The sequence below is a fragment of the Eretmochelys imbricata genome, chromosome 2 (assembly GCF_965152235.1).
Source record: "Eretmochelys imbricata isolate rEreImb1 chromosome 2, rEreImb1.hap1, whole genome shotgun sequence".
Lineage (NCBI taxonomy): Eukaryota > Metazoa > Chordata > Testudines > Cheloniidae > Eretmochelys > Eretmochelys imbricata.
Window position 1 is genome coordinate 119,501,194 of NC_135573.1, and position 20,329 is coordinate 119,521,522.

Consider the following 20,329-nt stretch of genomic DNA (forward strand, 5'->3'; position numbering starts at 1 on the left):
CCTCATCTAAGAACCAGTCCATGGGATCAAACCACTACTTTTTAGAAAAAGCAGCTGAATAAGGCTGCACAACAACAACTAGCTTTTACATAGCATTTTTCATCAATATATCTCAACGTGCTTTTCAGAGCAGTCAGTATCATTATTCCCATATAACAACTAGGAAAGCAGAAAAGAGGTGAAGTCACTCCATCTGTGAGCAACATACATTTAGAGAAAACTGACAAGATATGTATACATGCTAGCCTTTCAGGGTTTGTCGCTCTGGGCAGTATCAATCCTTTTTGCTTTACAGGCCTGTTTTTGCTGGAAACAGAAATGCAGGGTGAATTATAATCCAGGTTGCTTTACATAAATTGACATAATTTAGCAGTTGAAATAATGCAATTTTAAAAACATCTCTCACATTCAACCTTCTATCTTTGTCAGATATTCTGAACTTTATATTTAGAATTTTAGCAATAAACCAGGATTTTTTATATTTTCAGATTTCAGCATAAGTAGAAATACATTTAAAATAAGATTGAAATTAAATCTGATTCATGTTTTTTGAAAATATGCTTCCTTAAACTCCCTGACTTCATAATTATTTAAATAATTTTTTAAAAATTAGTTGAATATGTTACACACTGCTTATTTTTTGCAATTTTCATCATGATAGGATTCATGATGTAGACTCTATCATCTAATCACCTATTTTATTTACTACTTTGATCAAATTTACTATGCTGAGTTGTCTAACACACAAAGGAATATAAAAATACAATCAGATAAAGAAATGTATAAATCTGGACTATGGCAAGACTGTCCGTATATTTTAAGTCTGAAAACCTGTAATATTTGCTTTTGCCTGAACTACTGTCAATGCTGGTCTGTAAACATGTTTTAGGACCATGAGAAATCTTAAAGACCCAAACATTCTGAGGTTATATCTACACGGCAAATTAAGATGTGGTCGTAAAGCAAGTAAGCATACCCACCCTAGCTTTAATCTAGCCAGCATGAGTACCCACAGTAGTAAAATATGACAGCACAGACTTCAGCAAGGGCTAGCTTACCCACGGTCCCAGCAGCGTTGTATAGTGGCAAGTAGCCTGCACTGAAAGCCATATCGCCACATCTTTATTACTATTGATACCTACACTAGTTAGATTAAAAATACAACTTCATTTGCTGTGTAGGAGTAACCTAAATGATAGGCACTTTGTGAACATTACTAAATTAGAGGAACAATATTTTTATTATATTCTTTTCAAATCACAATGTTCTGAATATTTCATGATTTAATACAAAACATTAAAAGCTTTACAAGATTTTAATGAAGATTAGTAACAAGGAGTGAATTGGTGGTTGGAAAAGGAAGAAGAGATACATTCCTGCTTAGCTAGTAGAAGACAAGCTGTTCAAATCACTATTTTCATACAACATCTCTATAACAAAATGGGGGAGCAATTTGGCCAGATAAGTAGTTTTCTGCCTGAAATTTGTCATGTGCGATATCCTGTCAACATAATTTTTTGGGGTGGAAATCTGGAGTTAATTAGATATAGCATTTTAGAAATGCAGTACTTTGAAAAGAAGCCACTTAAGTTTTGAAAAATTGTACACTGGGGAAGGGGGATTTATCAAAAGATAACCTGGTCTGAAAGACTCATCTATTTAATTCATTGAAAACGATTTCTTCAACATGTTTTCCTGGATGAATGGATAGTTAATTTTAGTTATTTACTACAGTCTTCTAAGCTTCTCAGAAGTCTATGAGCTCACCAGCAGACTTTAGAAAGCTTGCAGAAGAAAAGGTATTTACCAACACCATGAAACAGCCAAGTTTGAAGGACTTTTTAAAAGTCTGCATGTTTAAATGATGCTATTAGAGCAAGCAAAATATGCTAATTAACCCACCTGTGATCAAGGATATAATCTAATTAATACACTTGGTAAAGAATATACAGGGCTACTACCATGTTTATCTTGACAGATTCATCCAAAAAAATTCACACACACACCTTTACAGCCCAGCTCATTGAAATTCTGCTTCACTGGAAATGCCATCATTTCAAAATTTGGTTTTGGTCCACTTCAGACTGAAACCAATTTTTTTTTTCTGAAAAATGGTGTTTCCCAAACAAAATATGCTCCCTGATGCCCACAGCTGCTCAGTGAAAGGGACATAATTATTTCACCACTGCTATTCAATGGTGGGCATCAGTGAAACTGACATGAATCGTATCAGCAGCTGCTGCAGACCTTGGCCCGGATGCAGACTGCCCAACGGCCAGGGACCTCAGGGCTTTGAAACTCCTGGACCAGGTGACTCACTGGGCTGCCCAGCTCCCCCAGCATAAGAAGTCAGATCCCCTGAGGGTCAGGCAGCCAGCTGGCCAGGGAGTCTGGAAGCCCTGAGAGGAGGGGTTTTCAGAGCTTCCAGGCTCCCTGCTGCAGAGCCAAGGCTCTGAAAGTTTCCAGGCCCCCCATGCTACTGCACGAAGTCTGGAAGTAGTAACAAGGACTCTTCAACTGTAGCTTACAATGAAGAGCAAATACCACTACTTGCCTGTTTACCATGTTTATGGTGCCTTTAGAATGTAAAGTCTTTGTAGTATCAATTATTTCACCTTTCAGTGAAAAATACATCTGTAGTGACCGACATAATAAAAACTGAACAAGAGCTTCCATTTAATTTAAAAACATGTGGTTTTTTTACATGGACCTCCAAGATTTGACATCAAGCAGGTGAAGAGGAAAGTGTTGAAAGCATCACAGAAATGACAGCACATTGCAGCCTCAGCTGCATCCTTCAGGTAGCTTCTGCAACACATTGGTCAGTGCCCAAGTTGACAAAATACCAATGATTCTGTAGCCAGCTATAAGGGCATGTCTACACTGCATTGTAAACCCAGGTCTGTGGGACCTGGGCTTGTGAACTCAGTAGGTATGTCTATCCTGCAATCAGACACCGGTGGCTGGCTCCTGCCAGGTGACTCAGGCTCACAGGGCTCAGGATAAGAGCTGTTTTATTGCAGTGTAGACATTTGGGCTTGGGCCGCAGCCGAGGCTCTAGGACCCTGCAAACTGGGAGGGTCCCAGACCTCAGCCCAAACCCAAACATCTACAACACAATTAAACAGTCCCTTAGCAGGAGCCCCACCAGCATGAGTCAGCTGGCAAAGGCCAGCCACAGATGCTTAATTCCAGTGTAGACATACCCAGTGTTTCCAAGCCAGCGCTCAAGCATCCACACCACCGTGCAAATGTGGGTCCCACAGCCGGACCCGGGCCTCACAGCCGTGCCAACTAATGCACTAGGCAGACCTTCAGAGTCGGTTCTGCGGCTTGGGCCGCGTCCACACGGCAAGTGACAGCGCTCGGTTCCGCAGGAGAACACGCTCTGACCCGGCCCCCCCGCAGGGCCCTGCGCTCCTCCGGCCTTTCACAGGATCCCCCGCGGGGCCCAGCCCAGCTGAGCCGGGCGGAGAGAAGCGGAGCCTCCGGCAGCCCCAGCGCCCCCCTCACAGTGGTAGTAGTGTGTGGGGGGGGGTGGGGGGGGTCCTGGCCTCCCCCGCACAGAGCCAGAGCCCAGCGGGGGGCGGGGTAACGGGCGCGTCCCAACGGCCCGATCCGGATCGTTATTGTCAACGGCGGCAGAGGCAAGGCGGGTCCGCAGTGAGACTCGCCCCCCCCCAACCAGGGCAAGAGCCGCAGACGCACGGGGATGGGCTGCTCCGCAGCTCGGAGGCAGGTCAGAGCCGGCCCGCGCTGACCTGCAGCGAGAGGAGGGGGAGGAGGGGCGTCACTCACCGGCCGCCGCGCTGTTTGTCACCGGCACGGGGCAGCTTCCCTCCCGGCAGCACCTCCGCCTCTCGCGCGGCCAGCCCGCCGCAGTGGAGCCAGGACGAATCGATCGCCCGAGAGACGGGGACGGAGCCAGAGCAATCGAGCGGCAGCCCCGCCCCTCCCGCTCCTGCCGCGGCTTCCTTCTCCCGGCCCCGCCCCTGAGCTCGTTCTCCTCCCCTCCTGGCCCCGCCCCTGAGCTCGTTCTCTTCCCCCTCCCAGCAGCCGCGTCCCAAAGCGTTCGGGCCCTCCCCAGGGGCTGGGGCCGCGTCCCTGCGCCCTCAGGTGCAGGGCGGGGCCGATGGGGTTACTGGGTTTGAGACAGTGTATGGGGGGCGGGGAGCTGGGGACAGCAGAGCGGGCGCTGTCCAGCCCCACAGAAGGCTCTTCAAGAGATACGGTGACCGAGGACGAGGGGGGAAATGCTGCTTAGAGACGGAATAAAGTAAGAGAAAGAAACAAAGCAGGCCCCGGGCCCCGCTCCTGCAAAGCTCTGCCAGGGACTGCAGCGCCCGGGCAACCTGCAAAGGAGACTATTGTTTTGTTTCAAACTGGGCGTCTGGCTTGATTTGTATAAACCAAGGCCTGATAAGGGTCCTGTTGGGGAGGCAGGAGGTTGGATTTTTTTTTTTTTTTTACCCGTGTCCCAGTCTTCATCCAAAATTGCACCTGTCTAATTTAGCCATTTTTAAAAAACAGTTTTACATGAGGCTGGACAAGCCCCTGTAGGGAAGAGGTTCTCGACCTGAGAAAGTTATATTGGTTTAACTTAAATCAGTTTTTAGACCACTGTTATTAATCTGGTGTAAACCAAACTAAGAGTGTCCATGGAAGGGTTTAAGAGGGGCTTATTGTGATTTAGTTTACATTATTTTAATTAAAATAAAACAAAATAAGGCCTTGTCTACACTGGTAAGATTCTGCGGTGTAACTCCCGAGGTGTACACACAGCCAAGACACTTAGTGCACAGAAACTGTGCAGTTGCAGCGCTGTGAAAAAACCACCCCGACAAGAGGCATACAGCTTACTGTGTCGGGGCTACAGCCCCACGGTGTCAGTGTAGACACCCTGGTTGACAGTGTTGCAATTGGTGTCCAAGAGGTGTCCCACAATGCCTGTTTTCGCCTGTCGTCATTGGTTTGAACTCTACTGCCCTGCCCTCAGGTGACCAACCCTTAAATTCCTTGGAAATTTTGAGAGTCCCCTTCCTGTTTGCTCGGTGATGCATGCAGTGCTCTCAGCACATCTTTCCAGGTGACCACACCTGCTCCACACACCAGGCGATACCCGCTTGGAGCAATGCTGAGCTCCTCAGCATTTGAGGAGAGGAGGCTGTCCAGTCCCAGCTGTGGTCCAGCCAAAGGAATTATGATACCTACGGACAGATTTCACGATGTATGGCAGAAAGGGGCCACGACCAGGAGACACTGCAGTGCAGGATCAAACTGAAGGAGTTGCAGAATGCTTACCACAAGGTGCAGGAGGCAAACCACTGCTCTAGTGCTGCACCCACAAGCTGCCGGTTCTACAAAGAGCTGGATAAGATACTTGGTGGCAACCCCACCACCACTGCAAAGACTACTATGGATACTTTGTTGGCTCATGAGCCAGTTGAGAGTGGACAGAGCCAGGAGGAGGAAATCTTGGACAAGGATGGGGAGGGGGACCCAGCAGCAGAGGATGACTCGGAGGTCAGAGGTGCATGCAGCCAGGAGCTCTTCTGTACTCCAGAGGAGGCTAGCCAGTCACAGCTGTCGGAGCTTGGTGAAGTGCAGACAGGAGAGGAAGCCCCTGGTAAGTGGCTTTGATTTTGGGACTCGCTGAAGCAAGTTGTTTGGGGCAGGAGGGTTGCAAAAAGCAGGCTTGTGTCTGTATGATGCATGTACTACCGCATGCCTAGTCTGAGCAGCGAAACAGGGTGTTGATTGACTCCCTCACTTCATGGGAATCTGCCTCAGAGATCTCCACGAAACTCTCGTGGAGATGCTGGGCAATCTGCTGCCACAAGTTCTTTGGCAGAGCCACTTTGTTTCTTGCCCCATTAAGGGTAACTTTCCCACGGCACTCTGCCATCACTGGGGTGGGGACCATTGCTGCACATAGGCAAGCCGCATAAGGGCCAGGACAGAAGCCGCAGTCTTGGAGAAGACCCTCCCTTGATTCCCTGCTCACCCTCAGCTGCGAGATATCTTCCATAATGAACACAGCCTCTGGAAAATGTGCGGACAGTAATGATTATAAGGCTCCCCCTACAGTGCTGGCTCTCCCCAAGAGGCACATGCTTAGTGTACAGTATGGTCCTGGAACACTGATTGCCCCTGCCTCTGTGGTTACTCACCATTTTGGGGGTCTTGTGGCTCATGTGTGCTTGCCTGGGGTCAGCCAGTTAGTGGCAGGTATGTGAATAGTGGCTGTGTTTTAAATCATGAAATCTGCGTGTTGCAAACAATACTGCTTCTGTAAAAGTTGCATTTTGGCTTCACAGATATGACCTTGGGAGCCCAGCCTCCCCCTTTGTTATCACCAGCTGAACGGCTGCGCAGAATTAGAAAGTGGCCACGAAGAACTAAAGAGGACTTTCTGTGTGATGTCATGATGCACTCTGTGGCCAAAAAGCAAGAAATTGAAGGAGTGGCAGGACAGCGAGAGGAGGGACCGAAAGGACAACGTGGCACACCAGAATGAAGTCACAGAGCGGCTCTTAAAGGTTATGGAGCGCCAAGCGGACATGCTCCAGGTGCTACTAGCACTGCAAACTGAGCAGCTCCGCGCCCACCCTCTCCTGCAGCTGCTGTTGCAAAACGCTTTCCCAAGTGCCCCCCCTCCCTCCTAACATCGCCAACACACTCTTATCAACCTCCTGGATCCAGTCTGTACCTACTGCATTCCACTCCTGCCCCGTCACAGTCCAGCCCTGTGGACTCCCAGTACCCATTGCACTCAACACCCGTTCTTCTGCAGTTTAGCCCTGCCGAAGAACATTGTCCGCTGCACTGTACTCCAAAGGACAAGGTTGTATATGATACCTGGACGTACACAAATGTTTAACCGTCCTGGGACCCCACTTCCTCCTGGGACCTTCCCTTCCCTCAGCCCCCATAGTGTTGATGTGTTTTTTTGTTTGTCTCGCTCTTCTGATTGTTGTTTTTTAATAAAAGAATTGTGTTGGTTTGAAAGCAATCTTTATTCCATTAATTGAGAGCAAACAGAACCCTGTAAAGCAACAGGCAATTTTCTTAAACCTTCACTGTGATTGATGCAGACGATACACTATCACCTCCTCGCATTACAAGCACTGCACTCCCGAGCATAGCAACAAATATTAGTGGCTTTCAGCTTCAAATTGCTGCCTCAAGGCATCCCTGATCCTTATGGCCCTGCACTGCGCCCCTCTAAAAGCCCTGGTCTCTGGCTGTTCAAATTCAGCCTCCAGGTCCTGAGTCTCTGCAGTCCAGCCCTGAGTGAAGCTTTCACCCTTCCCTCACAAATATTATGGAACATCCAGCATGCAGCTATAAGCATAGGAATATTGTCATCGGCCAGGTTCAGCCTCCCATATAGGCAGCTCCAGCAGGCCTTTAATCATCCAAAAGCACGCTCAACAGTCATTCTGCATTTGCTCAGCCTGTTGTTGAACTACTCCTTGCTGCTCTCAAGGTTCCCCATGTATGGCTTCATAAGCCACGGCATTAAGGGGTAGGCAGGGTCTCCCAGGATCACAGTGGGCATTTCGACTTCCACTACAGTGATCTTCTGGTCCAGGAAGGAAATCTCTGCTTGCAGCTTCCTGAACAGGCGAGTGTTCCGAAAGATGTGTGTGTCATGCACATTTTCCAGACCAGCCTGCGATAATGTCCATGAAATGCCCACGGTGATCCACATGCGCCTGGAGAACCATAGAGAAATACCCCTTCAGATTAATGTACTCGGTGGCTAGGTGGTCTGGTGCTAGAATTGGAATATGCGTGCCATCTATCACCCCCCTGCAGCCAGGGAAGCCCATTTGTGCAAAGCCATCCACAATGTCATGCACGTTGCCCAGAGTCACGGTCTTTCAGAGCAGGATGTGATTAATGGCCCTGTACACTTTGGTCAACACGAGTCCCACGGTTGACTTTCCCACTCTGAACTGGTTAGCGACCAAACGGTAGCAGTCTGCAGTAGCCGGCGTCCGTAATGCAATTGCCACACGCTTCTCCAACGACAGGACAGCTCTCATTCTAGTGTCCTTGCACCACAAGGCTGGGAAGAGCTCATCACGCAGTCCCATGAATGTGGCTTTCCTCATCCGAAAGTTCTGCAGCCACTGCTCATCATCCCAGATGTGCATGACAATGTGATTCCACCACTCAATGCTTGTTTCCCGAGCCCCAAAGCAACTTGTTTCCTGAGCCCAAAAGCAACGTTTCACTGTGATCAGCACCTCCGTGAATGCCCCAAGCAATTTCGTGTCGTAGCTACTATGCATGGTGAGATCAATGTCGAACTCCTCTTGCCTTTGTAGTTTAAGGAATAACTCCACTGCCACTCGTGACATGTGAGTGAGAGTGAGCAGCATATTGGTCAATAGTGCGGGATCTATTCCTGCAGACCGAAGAGGCAAAACGCACAGTACACAAACCATTGAAAGATGGTACCAAATGCAGACGGAAACACAGGGTTTGCTGGAATGCAAAGCAATGCATCACAGAGCATTGGGACAGGACCCGGATGGCCCGGAACCCCTCCGCCTTTCCAAAACTCTTAGTGGTGGAAGAGGAAGAGATGTTCTGTGGGATAGCTGCCCAGAGTGCACCGTTCTGAATACCCCTGCAAGTGCTGCAAGTGTGAACATGCTATTGTGCAGGCAGCTGACAGTGTGAACACACAACAGCAGTTTCCCTTCAGCGCTCTCTGAGTGGCTATGTAACTGCCGGTGATGTAACTCTGCCTAACATACCCTAAGTGTCCACACTCGTTTAACTAAATTTGTTTTAAAATCACGCCAGTAGTTAAACCACTGCAACTTTCTCATGCAGACAAGCCCTTAAATTGATTTTTAACCTGGCTTATATCTATTTATCTTAAATCTTACTGAATAAACTAAATTGATATAAACCAGATTTCAATCAATTTAAGTGTTCACACAGGGATTTGCACCAGTTTAAGTAAGTAGATTTACAATACATCTTTAATTAAACCAGTATGTATAGACAAGACCTTGGAAGTGTCATTTCTGGGCTTCCACTGGTGAAGGTCTCAGTGAATAAATATTTTCACATCTTAAAAGAAGAGACAGGGCTATTGAATCCTTAACAAAAGCTTTCTTTATCCCAAATATTAGACACTTAAGTTAAATAGCAGTTAAAAGAGAACAAAAGCAGTTTTAAGCTGTCTGGCTAAAAATCCTTCCCCTTTTAAATAAATCAGCTTTCCATCTCTTAGCTTTTATGAGGTCATCATTGCATTAGTTGTCCACTCAGACTTAGACAGGATCTGAATTTCTACTGTTAAAATTATAAAGAAAAAAACCCGTCTTCAGGCATTTTTTCCTATATCATAAAGGAGTGAAAAAGGAAATAGGTTCAGGGGTTTTGTATGGTTTATATTCTCCTTTGCAGGTTATCTTTACATTAATGCAAGAACTGAAACTGGTACAAAACACAGCAGCCCACAGGCATAATGCTTAACTTTATGCACCTGAAGGGTCCCATATAATTTCTCAAGTAGTTTAAAGTTAAGCATAGGCCTACACATTTGCAGGATCAGGCCTGTGGTGGGATCCACAAAGGGACTTAGGCATTGCAATGTTGAGTGTCACAGTGCCTAACTTTTAGGTACCTAGAAAAACACCGAAACAATAAAGAAATGGAGTACTTGTGGCACCTTAGAGACTAACCAATTTATTTGAGCATGAGCTTTCATGAGCTACAGCTCACTTCATCAGATGCATACTGTGGAAACTGCAGCAGACTTTATATATACACAGAGAATATGAAACAATACCTCCTCCCACCCCACTGTCCTGCTGGTAATAGCTTATCTAAAGTAATCGTCAGGTTAGGCCATTTCCAGCACAAATCCAGGTTTTCTCACCCTCCACCCCCCCACACAAATTCACTCTCCTGCTGGTGATAGCCCATCCAAAGTGACAACTCTTTACACAATGTGCATGATAATGAAGTTAGGCCATTTCCTGCACAAATCCAGGTTCTCTCACTCCCTCACCCCCCTCCAAAAACCCACCCCCATACACACACAGACTCACTCTCCTGCTGGTAATAGCTCGTCCAAACTGACCACTCTCCAAGTTTAAATCCAAGTTAAACCAGAACATCTGGGGGGGGGGGGGGTAGGAAAAAACAAGAGGAAATAGTTAGGCTCCTAGGATCCCTGTACAATGAATAGGGATTTGCCTGAGAATGGGATTTACAAAAGCCAGCATGCTAGCACAGGGCACCCTAAGATACGCAGTGAAAGATGCTGATGATAGAGTTGTTTGTTAAGTCCTGCCCATTTCACAGAAATAGGCATCTAAGTCTGGGCTGCATGGAGGTGCATAGCTCTGTGATCCAAGAACAGGGGCCTGCTACGTGGAATTGGACAGCTTAGATGCCTAAACTGCTTCTTGAGGGAGTAAGTTAGGTGTCTGTCTCATGCCACATAAAACAAAGAATGAGATGATGGAGCCCATCATATCACCTGGGACTTGCCTACTTGAGAGATCTAAAAATAAAGAACATTTTTTGGGGGGTGAGATAGGAGGGTTATGTTATTTTCTTTATTTTGCTGGGATTTTAATTGGGCATGTGGTTACAAAAGCCTAAGTAGAATTAAACCTAAACAGAGAAAAAATTAAACTAGAAAGAAAAACAGGAAGAACTGAAAAAGGGGGAAACCACTTAAAGTTATACTACTGTCAAATAAGGCCCAAAAATTTGTTTTGTAAAAAATCACAAAAAAAGTTTACAAAACCTCCTTGGCCTCAGATGCTATCAGGCATAATAATTCCTATGAGTAGTTCCATTGGTATTAGTTAGACTTGAGGGTACTTAACTCTTTTAGAGGATTGGGCCACAATAATTCACCTAGCAATGAAGTTAAAATTAATTGGCTGGTAAATTCCTTATTTTGTCCTTTTCCTCATTTAAAGTCCTGTACTGCATCTGCTTTAGTCTAATGTTTTAGTATTATTCTCTAGTGGTCAGTAATTGATTCAATAATTTCTTTCACTATCGGAAAGCTATAGTATTCTCTTTGGTACCTGAGCAAGACAGATCCCTATGATGATGTAACGTAACTTTGGGATTTTTTTTTTTTAAAGTTTAGTCACCCATGAGAGGTTTCAGAGTAGCAGCCGTGTTAGTCTGTATTCGCAAAAAGAAAAGGAGTACTTGTGGCACCTTAGAGACTAACAAATTTATTTGAGCATAAGCTTTCGTGAGCTACAGCTCACTTCATCGGATGAACTATTACCTTATTTTCAGACTGTTCATCAGTACATTTTGCTTGTTTAAAAGGATGTTGTCCAACAATACCACTATTTTCAAGCAAACCAAGGATTGATTAATCCAGGGACGCCTCCACCCAGTAGACAGCACTTGAGCCCTGATCCTGGAAACTGCTCCATGCAAGTGGACGCCTGTGCCCACAGAGAGCCTCATGGACTTCAGTAGGGCTCAATGCAAGGGTTTGTCCATGCAGAACATTTTGCAATGTTGAATTTAGAATTGAATCAAGCTGCAAACTTTGGAAATGGATCCAAATTCTCCCACAGTTCAGAGTTGTTTGGATCTGGATCTGGATCTGCATCTTTACTGGAAATACAAGTATTCTACAAGTAACTGATTTAAAAAGTATCAGGGAGCAGCCATGTCAGTCTGTATCCACAAAATCTTGTTTTTGATTTAAAAGGGGAAAGGAATTGAATTTCAGAAGTGTCGCGCACTTAACACCAAATGAATTCTATGAAAACTACAGGAATGTGGAGCCTCTGAAAATCAGATCCAATGTCATATTCATTTTAAGGTTTATAATAAAATTTGCCAATTAAATAACATTAGCAGCAATTTATGGCCAAATCCATGTCCTGATGTGACAGCAACATGGAATCCAGTCCAAACTGTACAGCCCAGTTGAGCTCTGCAACAACAGAACCCAATGCTAGGTCCTGAAAGGGTATATGCTATGCTTCCTAACAGGCATGTGGCTTTTCCTCAGATATGCAACTTCTCTTGCTCCCCAGGGTGAAATTTATTACTCTGACCCACTTGGGTAACCTGAAAGTATGTCAGTGAAGCACTGTTCATGTACAGTGCATTTCTGACACCCCCAACATGTGGTTTTCCCAGCTGATGGTTATACCCAGAGGAACTTAAAGTGGCCACGTTGTAAGCACCCATCCAACAGCTCCTAAGCAAAACAGCAACGGAATGTAGATAGGGCCTATTGGGCAGAAGAAACCACATCACACATACACGCTTCCAGGACAGATGGAGTAAAACAGTAATATTGACTATCAAATTTAAATTGTTAAAAATACTCAAGGTAGTATAAAGAGATTAATCCTTGTTCTTAAAAATGGGATGGAAAAGTGGCAACTTTAATACATTATATCCTGCTGAACAGTGAAGTCTTACCCCAATAAGGGTTACATAGAACAACAGTTTGCACTTACTGTTTTCTAGTCTGTTTATGTAGATTAAACAACACACTACCTCTGAGAGTTAGGAAAGCATTCTTAAGATTTTTAAGGCCAGAAGGGACCGTTATGGTCATGTAGTCTGACTTCCTGCATAACACAAGTCATAGAATTTCAGCAAGTAATTCCTGCATCAAACTTGTTGGGGACACTGGGGCATGGCCACTAGATAACTCGAGGGGATGGAAGACCACGAGTGTCGATGAAGCCCCCTCGCACTAGGCCCAGGTGTCCTTGTCCCCCACTCCCGCCTGGAGGCACTCGCAGCTGCTCTGCGTACTAGGCCCAAGTGTCCTTGGCCCCCCCGCCTGGAGGCACACACAGCAGTTATGCTGAGAATCTGCAACAATATGTTGCAGAGTCAGACTGCCTGAAACTAAGCAAGGCCAAACAGGGGAGATATGGAAGAACAATGCTGAATAAAGCAGCTTTATGTATAGTTTAACAAATGATACAGAGAACGAGGGAACTAGCTGGGAACTGGATTGGCTTGCTATATGGATACTTGGGGCAGCTTGCTATTGGATAAGTATGCTGGGAAAAAGGATGTATAAAAGCCTGTGTAACTTCCTGCTCTGTGTACAGGATTTGAGATTCAAATCTCCCTGTACCTTTTTGAAGCTTCAAATAAACTTTTCTGCTTCTCCACCCCATTGTGATTATTGGGTGTAGCACACCGGGTAACGAACCAACTTCAGCTGTTGTTTAGCCTCTTGGCACTGGGTGCCGGCAACAAACTCATATCTTATAGGTGGAGCTAGAACCTGTTTCTTAGAAAAACATCCAATCCTAATTTGAAGGCTTCAAATGATGGAGAATCCACCACAATGCTTAGAGAGTTGTTCCAAGGATTAACTCATTTCTGACACCACCACATGTGCAAACTACGGCCCGTGGGCCACATCCTGCCTGCTGGACCCTCCTACCTGGCCCCTGAGCTCCCGGCCCGGGAGGCTAGCCCCCCTCCCCTGCAGCCTCAGCTCACTGCGCTGCCAGCGCAATGTTTTGGTCAGTGGGGCTGCGAGCTCTTGCCGGGCAGCGCAGCTGCAGACCGCGGCCTGACCCGGGGCTCTGTGCTGTGCGGTGGCGTGGCTGGCTCCAGCTGGGTGGCACAGCTGCCTGTCCTGGTGTTCTGGGTGGTGCGGCTGTAACGCCACCAGCCATTGGTGCACCAGACAGCGCTGTAAGAGGCAGGGGGGGTTGGATAGAGGGCAGGGGAGTTTGGAGTGCTGGTCAGGGGGTGGGGGTGTGGACAGGGGTCAGGGCGGTCAAAGGACGGGGAGCAGAGAGGTTGAATGGGGGCAGGGGTCCTGCGGGGGCAGTCAGGAAGGAGACGGGGGGTTGGATGGGGTGGTGGGGGCAGTCAGGGGCAGGGGTTCTGGGGGTGGTCAGGGTACAGGGAAGGGTGGATGGGGCAGAGGTTCCAGGGGGGCTGTCAGGGGACAGGGTGGGTTGGATGGGACAGGAGTCCTGGGGCGGGGGAGCTGTCAGGGCATGAGAAGCAGGGGTGGTCAGATAGGGGGCAGCAGCCAGGCCACACCTGGCTGTCTGGGGAGGCACAGCCTCCCCTAACCAGCCCTCCATACAATTTCAGAAACCTGATGTGGCCCCCAGGCCAAAAAGGTTGCCCGCCCCTGGATTAACTACTCTGTTAAAAAATTGCACCTTATTTCTCAAATGAATTTATCTAGCTTCAGCTTTGAACAATTTGATCTTATAATGCTACTAGCCTATTATCAGAAATCTTTTCCCCATGTAGGTACTTGTAGACTATGATCAAGTCTTCTCTTAACCTTCTTGTTGATAAACTAAATAGATTGAACTTCTTCAGTGTCTCACTGTAAAACAAGTTTTCCAGACCTCAGATCATTCTTGTTGCTCTTTTCCAAACCCTTTCCAATAGGTCAACATCCCTTTTTGAAGTGCAGATATCAGAACAGTATTCTAGCAATAGTCTTGCGAATGCTGTTTACAGAAGTGATACCACCTGCCTACTTCTATTCAATATTGCTAGACAGTTTTCAGTTAGAGAAAACTGAGTCATAGAGAAAGGCCTCTGAAGGCTCCAATTTGGCAGGGTACTTAGACCATTGAAACCACATGCTTAAAGTTAGGCACATGGCTAACAAGTACCTTGTGAATCAGGGCCTAGGTAATTTGTCAAAGGTCAAAATGGTAGAACCAGGAATGGAACCAAAGAGCCCCAACTCCTAGCTGCCTGCTCTAAGATATCCATACTTACTGTTCACACATTTTGTGGTCTCACTGGTTTTACCTCTGCTTTTTCTCAGGATCAAATATGGAGGGCTAAAACCAGTGTTCTATGTTTTTGTAAATGGGGCTTTCAGATACTGGCATATATTTGCTAGAAAATTCATGGAATATTTCTCCAGAGTCAAATTTTTAAGCCCCCCCCCCCCATATGTTATATTATGTTTCCTAGAGATTATCTGCTTTGTGAGTCTTTGTAATAGAAATTGACTAGATGTAAGGCATGAAGCTGATATCCAGGATGAGATTTTTTTTAAAAAAATCTGGCTTTTATTTCTTTTTTTTAAACAAATATGTACTGATAAATTCTTTGACCTTGGCAGTGCTTTTCCCAGTAAATATCAATTTAGGCCAGCAACTCTAATCGTAAAGTAAAATATAGTTATGCTCGTTTAAAGAAAAGAGAAAAAGAAGCATTACTGATCAGTGCTTGCCCCCCAAATGATTTCTGGCATGTTTTAAAAGAAACAGAATATAAATTAATGCACAAGCCATTTTGAATTCTCTTCCTGAACAAGTAGTCAGTTTCTCCACATCAAACAGAAAGCGTAGCCTTTTGCATTTTTAAATGATCTTTAATAGTATACAAAATTCTCACACTGCTTTCCTTTCTTGGTTTGCAGTATACTAATTCTTTCCTTTAAAGACCTATCCAAGGAATCTGTGCACTACTGACCCAGAGGCATTGTTTCTCTAAACAGCATCAACAAAACAAGTTGTTCATTTACTTTGTGCAGCTAAAAATACTGAATTCTGTATACTACAGCTCAGTCAAGAATGTCATTAGTCTATGTAAAGTAGGTTTTATCAGTTCAAATGCTACTTCTTGGAAGCAACTTTCATCTGCAGCCTTTATTTTTAAAGAACAAAGCAGACATATAAAGCTGAAAATACTTAGAAATGTCCCATATTCTTTCCTCAAAAGGGAAAGCCCTACCAAAAAAACATTTCACATTTTGTGACACTGGACCTCAGGGTAAAATGTGCTCCTTCTCCCCTCCTGGTATGCAAGGCCAAACTGTAGCGGAACTTCACCGGTTCCACTGTTACTGGAATAAGCCTGAGAGGGAGAACATTACAATCTTCCGTGCACTGTAAAGCTGTGCTAGGTGGTAGCTCTCTGAAAGTATTTGCACAGGGAGGATTATGCACAGGACGGGAGTAGAGTGGAGGCCAATTAGTCTATATACTGCAGATCTATTGGCCACAACATTAGTTTTAGGGTGGTGCAATAGTGGCTGCGTTTCGCACAAGTGATGTTAACGTCACTGTGTGTCACATTTTACATTCTTCCTTTAGAAAATAATGTAAGTAGAATTGGGTAACATCTTAATAGCAAAAAATAACTTACTTTGCATAGCATACCATTTACAAACATAACCGTCAAATTACTATGTATCTCAGATTTGTCTTTCCTAATCAGGATTATTTCATAAAATAATTTTCAGTGGTTATTACAGTGTAACATCAGCATCTCAGGAACCTCATACTTTAAAACTGAGCCAGTTTGATTAGGCCTTAATTTTGCACATGCTTCACTCTACACCCTTTGAACAGTTTCCATGGACTTCATTAACTACTCATAGTTCATAAAGTTAAGTATGTGTGTAAGTCTTTGCAGAATCAGGGCCTTAGGTTGCAAACTCTTTGGGGCAAGGTCCGTTTTAGGTTATACATGTGCAATGGAGCCCTGATCTTTAATTGTTGGTCTGTATGTGCTATCACAATACAAATAATAAATATTTATTACTGAACTCATCAAAAATTGTGTTTTCCTCCAAATAAATAAATAAATACATTCAAAAGAAAAAAGGTTTTGTATTTTGAAAATTTTCCACAAAACATTTTGTGTTTTTGACTAACTGAAATAAAAATGTTGTGTTTAGTACTGAACATTTTTGGGAATTTGGTGTTTCATTTCTCCTTCCCTCCTCTGTCTCCCCCTATCCCCCACTTTAAAAAAGGAGGAAAAAGGAGTGGGGGAGGGAATGAAAATATTCATTTTGGTTGAAAAGTAATTTTTCTTCAAAAAAATATTTAGCTGAAAAATTTTCAAACAACTCTCATATAACCATCATTGTAAAATGAATTTTATAAATATTTATAGGAAATTAAAACGTGTGCCAGTTTGGTATAATCAGGGATCATTTGTATAATTACAAAAAAATAGAACACATTTAACATTAAAATGTGAAATTGAAACATAACTGATCACAAATTATTACATGTAGGGCCTGATCTGAAGCCCTTAACGTAAATGGGAATGTTTGACTTTAATGAGCTTTGAATCACACCCTTAATATTATTATTTATTTTTAAAGAGGACCCAAAAGATTGTAGAACAATGTATATAAAATATGCTTTATTTATTGTTTAATACTCTCAATAAATGTTCTCCAGACTGAATCAAATAGGATTTAAAAACTAGAACAGTTGTAATGATCAATTTAATAAACTTTGCTTTAACGCAAATTTAATTTCACCAGATCTTCAGATCACTCAAGCATTATTTAAAGTTCGATTTCAATGGGAGTTTTCCCTAAATTAAAGACTATAAGATTGGGCCCAAAACTAGAAATGTTGGTAGGACAGCTCCTGCATTATGGGTGCAGGATTTTGTAATGTAATAATTAATTGTAGGTTAAATACAACTCACTATTGAATTCTAAACATAGAACAGACTGTTTTCAAAATGTATTTGAAATTTATTTCTCCATCGACAACTTTTCCCAAAACTCGATGTGACAAACTCATCCCAGCTGTAACTCCATTGAAGTCAGAGGGGGATTAATTCGACGCAATCTATTTAAAGATCCAGAGACATTTATATAGCCAATATTCTTTTAAAAATGCGTGTTTAAATGTAGACTGCTAAATCCTTGTTTAGTGCTGGGTCCTGCAAGGTGCTGAGCACTGTGGCCCTGATCCAAGAAGGCATTCATACACATGCTTAATTTTAAACGTGAGTAGTCCAACCATTGACTTCAACAGGATTACTCCAATGCTTAAGAGATTTGCTGGATCGTAGCCTTAAATATGGCCCCTGTCCTGAAAATGTTTAAGCATGTGCATAACTTTACTCACAAGAATAATCCTGTTGCAGACAATGTGCTTAAGTGTTTGCAAGATCAGAGCCAAAGTGGCTTGATTTTTCAAAGGTGCTTAGTGTCCATCGGATCCCACTTAGGAGCCTACATTTACTTACACATTTTTAAAAAAGAATCCTGGCCATTATTTGGAAACAATTATGCCATATTTTCTGCGTTGTTTTGCATTCCCAGTTATTATTACAGGACTTTGTTTTTCAAAGGTTCATCCGCTTCAGAGGCCTGATCCATGTCCCCTTGAAATAAATGGGAGTCTTTCGATTAAAATTTGAAAGAGTTGGATTAGGCTCCTGCTGCTTATTCTCAATCTAAAATCATAAAACTCTGTTGGTACCAATCACAGCTGGTTGCTGTGGCTATTACTATGAGAAGGCTCATGCTGCAGGTGATGAATAAATGGCAGGAGCAGATTAATTCATGAGAACAATCTCCTGGTCAGTTGCAAGTGTCCGTGGTAATAATGAAGAAAACAGATCATATGCAGCATTAGAAGAATCATTTCTAATTGGAATCATTTCCAGGAGGTATCAGCTGCAGTTTAAAAATAATAGTTTTTAAATCTTGATATGTAATCTTAAAATGTATATGATATATGGAAATCACAGTGCAAAAATACCTTTTCTCGAGTCTGTTATGTAGTTTGCAACTTCCAACTGAATTGTAAAAGAATATTAACTGTAGCGTACAGAATATTCACAAACTTGACACAGTAATATAAAGTAGGATACACTTGGGTAGGTGGCTTCTTCCTACCTCCGAGCAATCATTAACTGCCACAATCTGTCACTTCTCTGGAGGGCATGCCTTAAGGTATATCAAGTTTCTTTTAAAATAGAGTTGGGCAGTTTAGTTCCAAATCTGAACTTCCCAACTGGGGGGATGCTCAGATCCCAGATTTTCATTCAGGCTCATTATAAAGCAGAAGTGGGCAAACTACGGGCCACATCCGGCCCGCAGGACCCTCCTGCCCGGCTCCTGAGCTCCTGGCCCGGGAGGCTAGCCCCCGGCCCCGCCCCTGCTGTTCCCCCTCCCCCGCAGCCTCAGCTCACTGTGCCGCCGGCGCAAGGCTCTGGGCGGGGGGGCTGCGAGCTCCTGGGGCAGCGCAGCTGCAGAGCCTGGCCTGACCCGGTGCTCTGCGCGGCGCGGCGGCGTGGCTGGCTCCAGCCGGGCAGCATGGCTGTAGGACCGCCAGCCACCAGCGCTCCAGGCAGTGTGGTAAGGGGGCAGGGAGCGGGGAGTGGGGGTTGGATAGAGAGCAGGGGAGTTCGGGGTGGTGGTCAGGGGGCAGGCGTGTGGATAGGGGTCGGAGCGGTCAGAGGGTGGGGAACAGGGAGGTTGAATGGGGGCAGGGGTCCCAGGGGGCAGTCAGGAAGGAGACGAGGGGTTGGATGGGGCGGAAGGAGGCAGTCAGGGGCAGGGGGGGGTCCAGGGGCAGTCAGGGAGGGGTGGTGGATGGGGCAGGGGTCCTGGGGGTGCTGTCAGGGGACAAGGAACAGGGGGGGATTGGATGGGGCAGGAGTCCCGGGGGGGGCAGTCAGGGGGTGAGAAGCAGGGGGGGTCGGATAGGGGGCAGGGGCCAGGCCACACCTGGCTGTTTGGGGAGGCACAGCTTCCCCTAACTGGCCCTCCATACAATTTTGGAAACCCGATGTGGCCCTCAGGCCAAAAAGTTTGCCCGCCCCTGTTATAAAGGTATGTAAGTGCAGTGGAGTTGGATCTGATAAGGATTTGAACTTTCTAATGTGGAAGTGGAGAGGAGGTTGGATCTGGAGTTTTGGTTCAAATCCATCTCTAGTCAAAAATCTATATTAAATTTTGTTTCGTTACCAGCACTATATAAAAATAATGGTCAGTGTCTGATTCAAATCAACACATTTCAGTTATGGGTAAAATTCCAGAATGACATGCTATTAATAATTCAGTGGGGGCGGGGAAGTTTCCATTTTTAATTTTTTTTTATGCATAACCATTTTTCATCAATTCTGAAATATCTACATTCAGATGGAGGGATCTATTATTTGGACACACTCAGATGCATAACTCCAGTTGATGGCAACTACATTTAGAGTTGAGCATAAATGTAAGAACAGATTCCAGCCTCTGCCTCGTACCTGACATTTTTTGACTCAATCCATCTCCAAGTAAATTGTGAGAGATAAATCAACATCTTAATGGTATATTCGTTGCTCATCTTTTCTTTGCGTCCATGGGCCAGTGAAGAAAGTGTGATTCTTAAAAGGTTGTTTAATGTCAAACATTCCAGTTAGTCTATTTAAAAAAAAATTATCAGTGAACTGCTAACTGGTGGGCGATTACATTAAATGTCAACTTGATCACATGAACATTTTATTTTTGCATAAAATTCAAGGAACACTAAAGATACAACAAAACAACAGGCAGAAAGAATGTGGTTAAGTAACAAAGACACACACAAAATAA

General features: G+C 44.7%; 2 protein-coding genes across 5 annotated transcripts in view; one reads left to right on the top strand and one right to left on the bottom strand.

The window, feature by feature from the left end:
• Positions 1 to 3,887, bottom strand: part of EXOC2 (exocyst complex component 2) — a 188,655-nt gene extending 184,768 nt beyond the window's left edge. For all 4 annotated transcript variants that reach the window (XM_077810717.1, XM_077810716.1, XM_077810715.1 and 1 more), the window contains exon 1: positions 3,799 to 3,887. The gene's annotated coding sequence lies outside the window, so the exon portion shown is untranslated. The remainder of the gene's footprint in view (positions 1 to 3,798) is intronic.
• A 195-nt stretch (positions 3,888 to 4,082) lies between these two features.
• On the top strand, positions 4,083 to 7,008 carry LOC144260497 (uncharacterized). Its single transcript, XM_077809139.1, has 2 exons — positions 4,083 to 5,626; positions 6,318 to 7,008. Exons 1-2 carry the CDS (start codon positions 5,230 to 5,232, stop codon positions 6,515 to 6,517), a joined length of 597 nt encoding a protein of 198 aa, XP_077665265.1. The 5' UTR covers positions 4,083 to 5,229; the 3' UTR covers positions 6,518 to 7,008.
• The last annotated feature ends 13,321 nt before the right edge of the window (positions 7,009 to 20,329 follow it).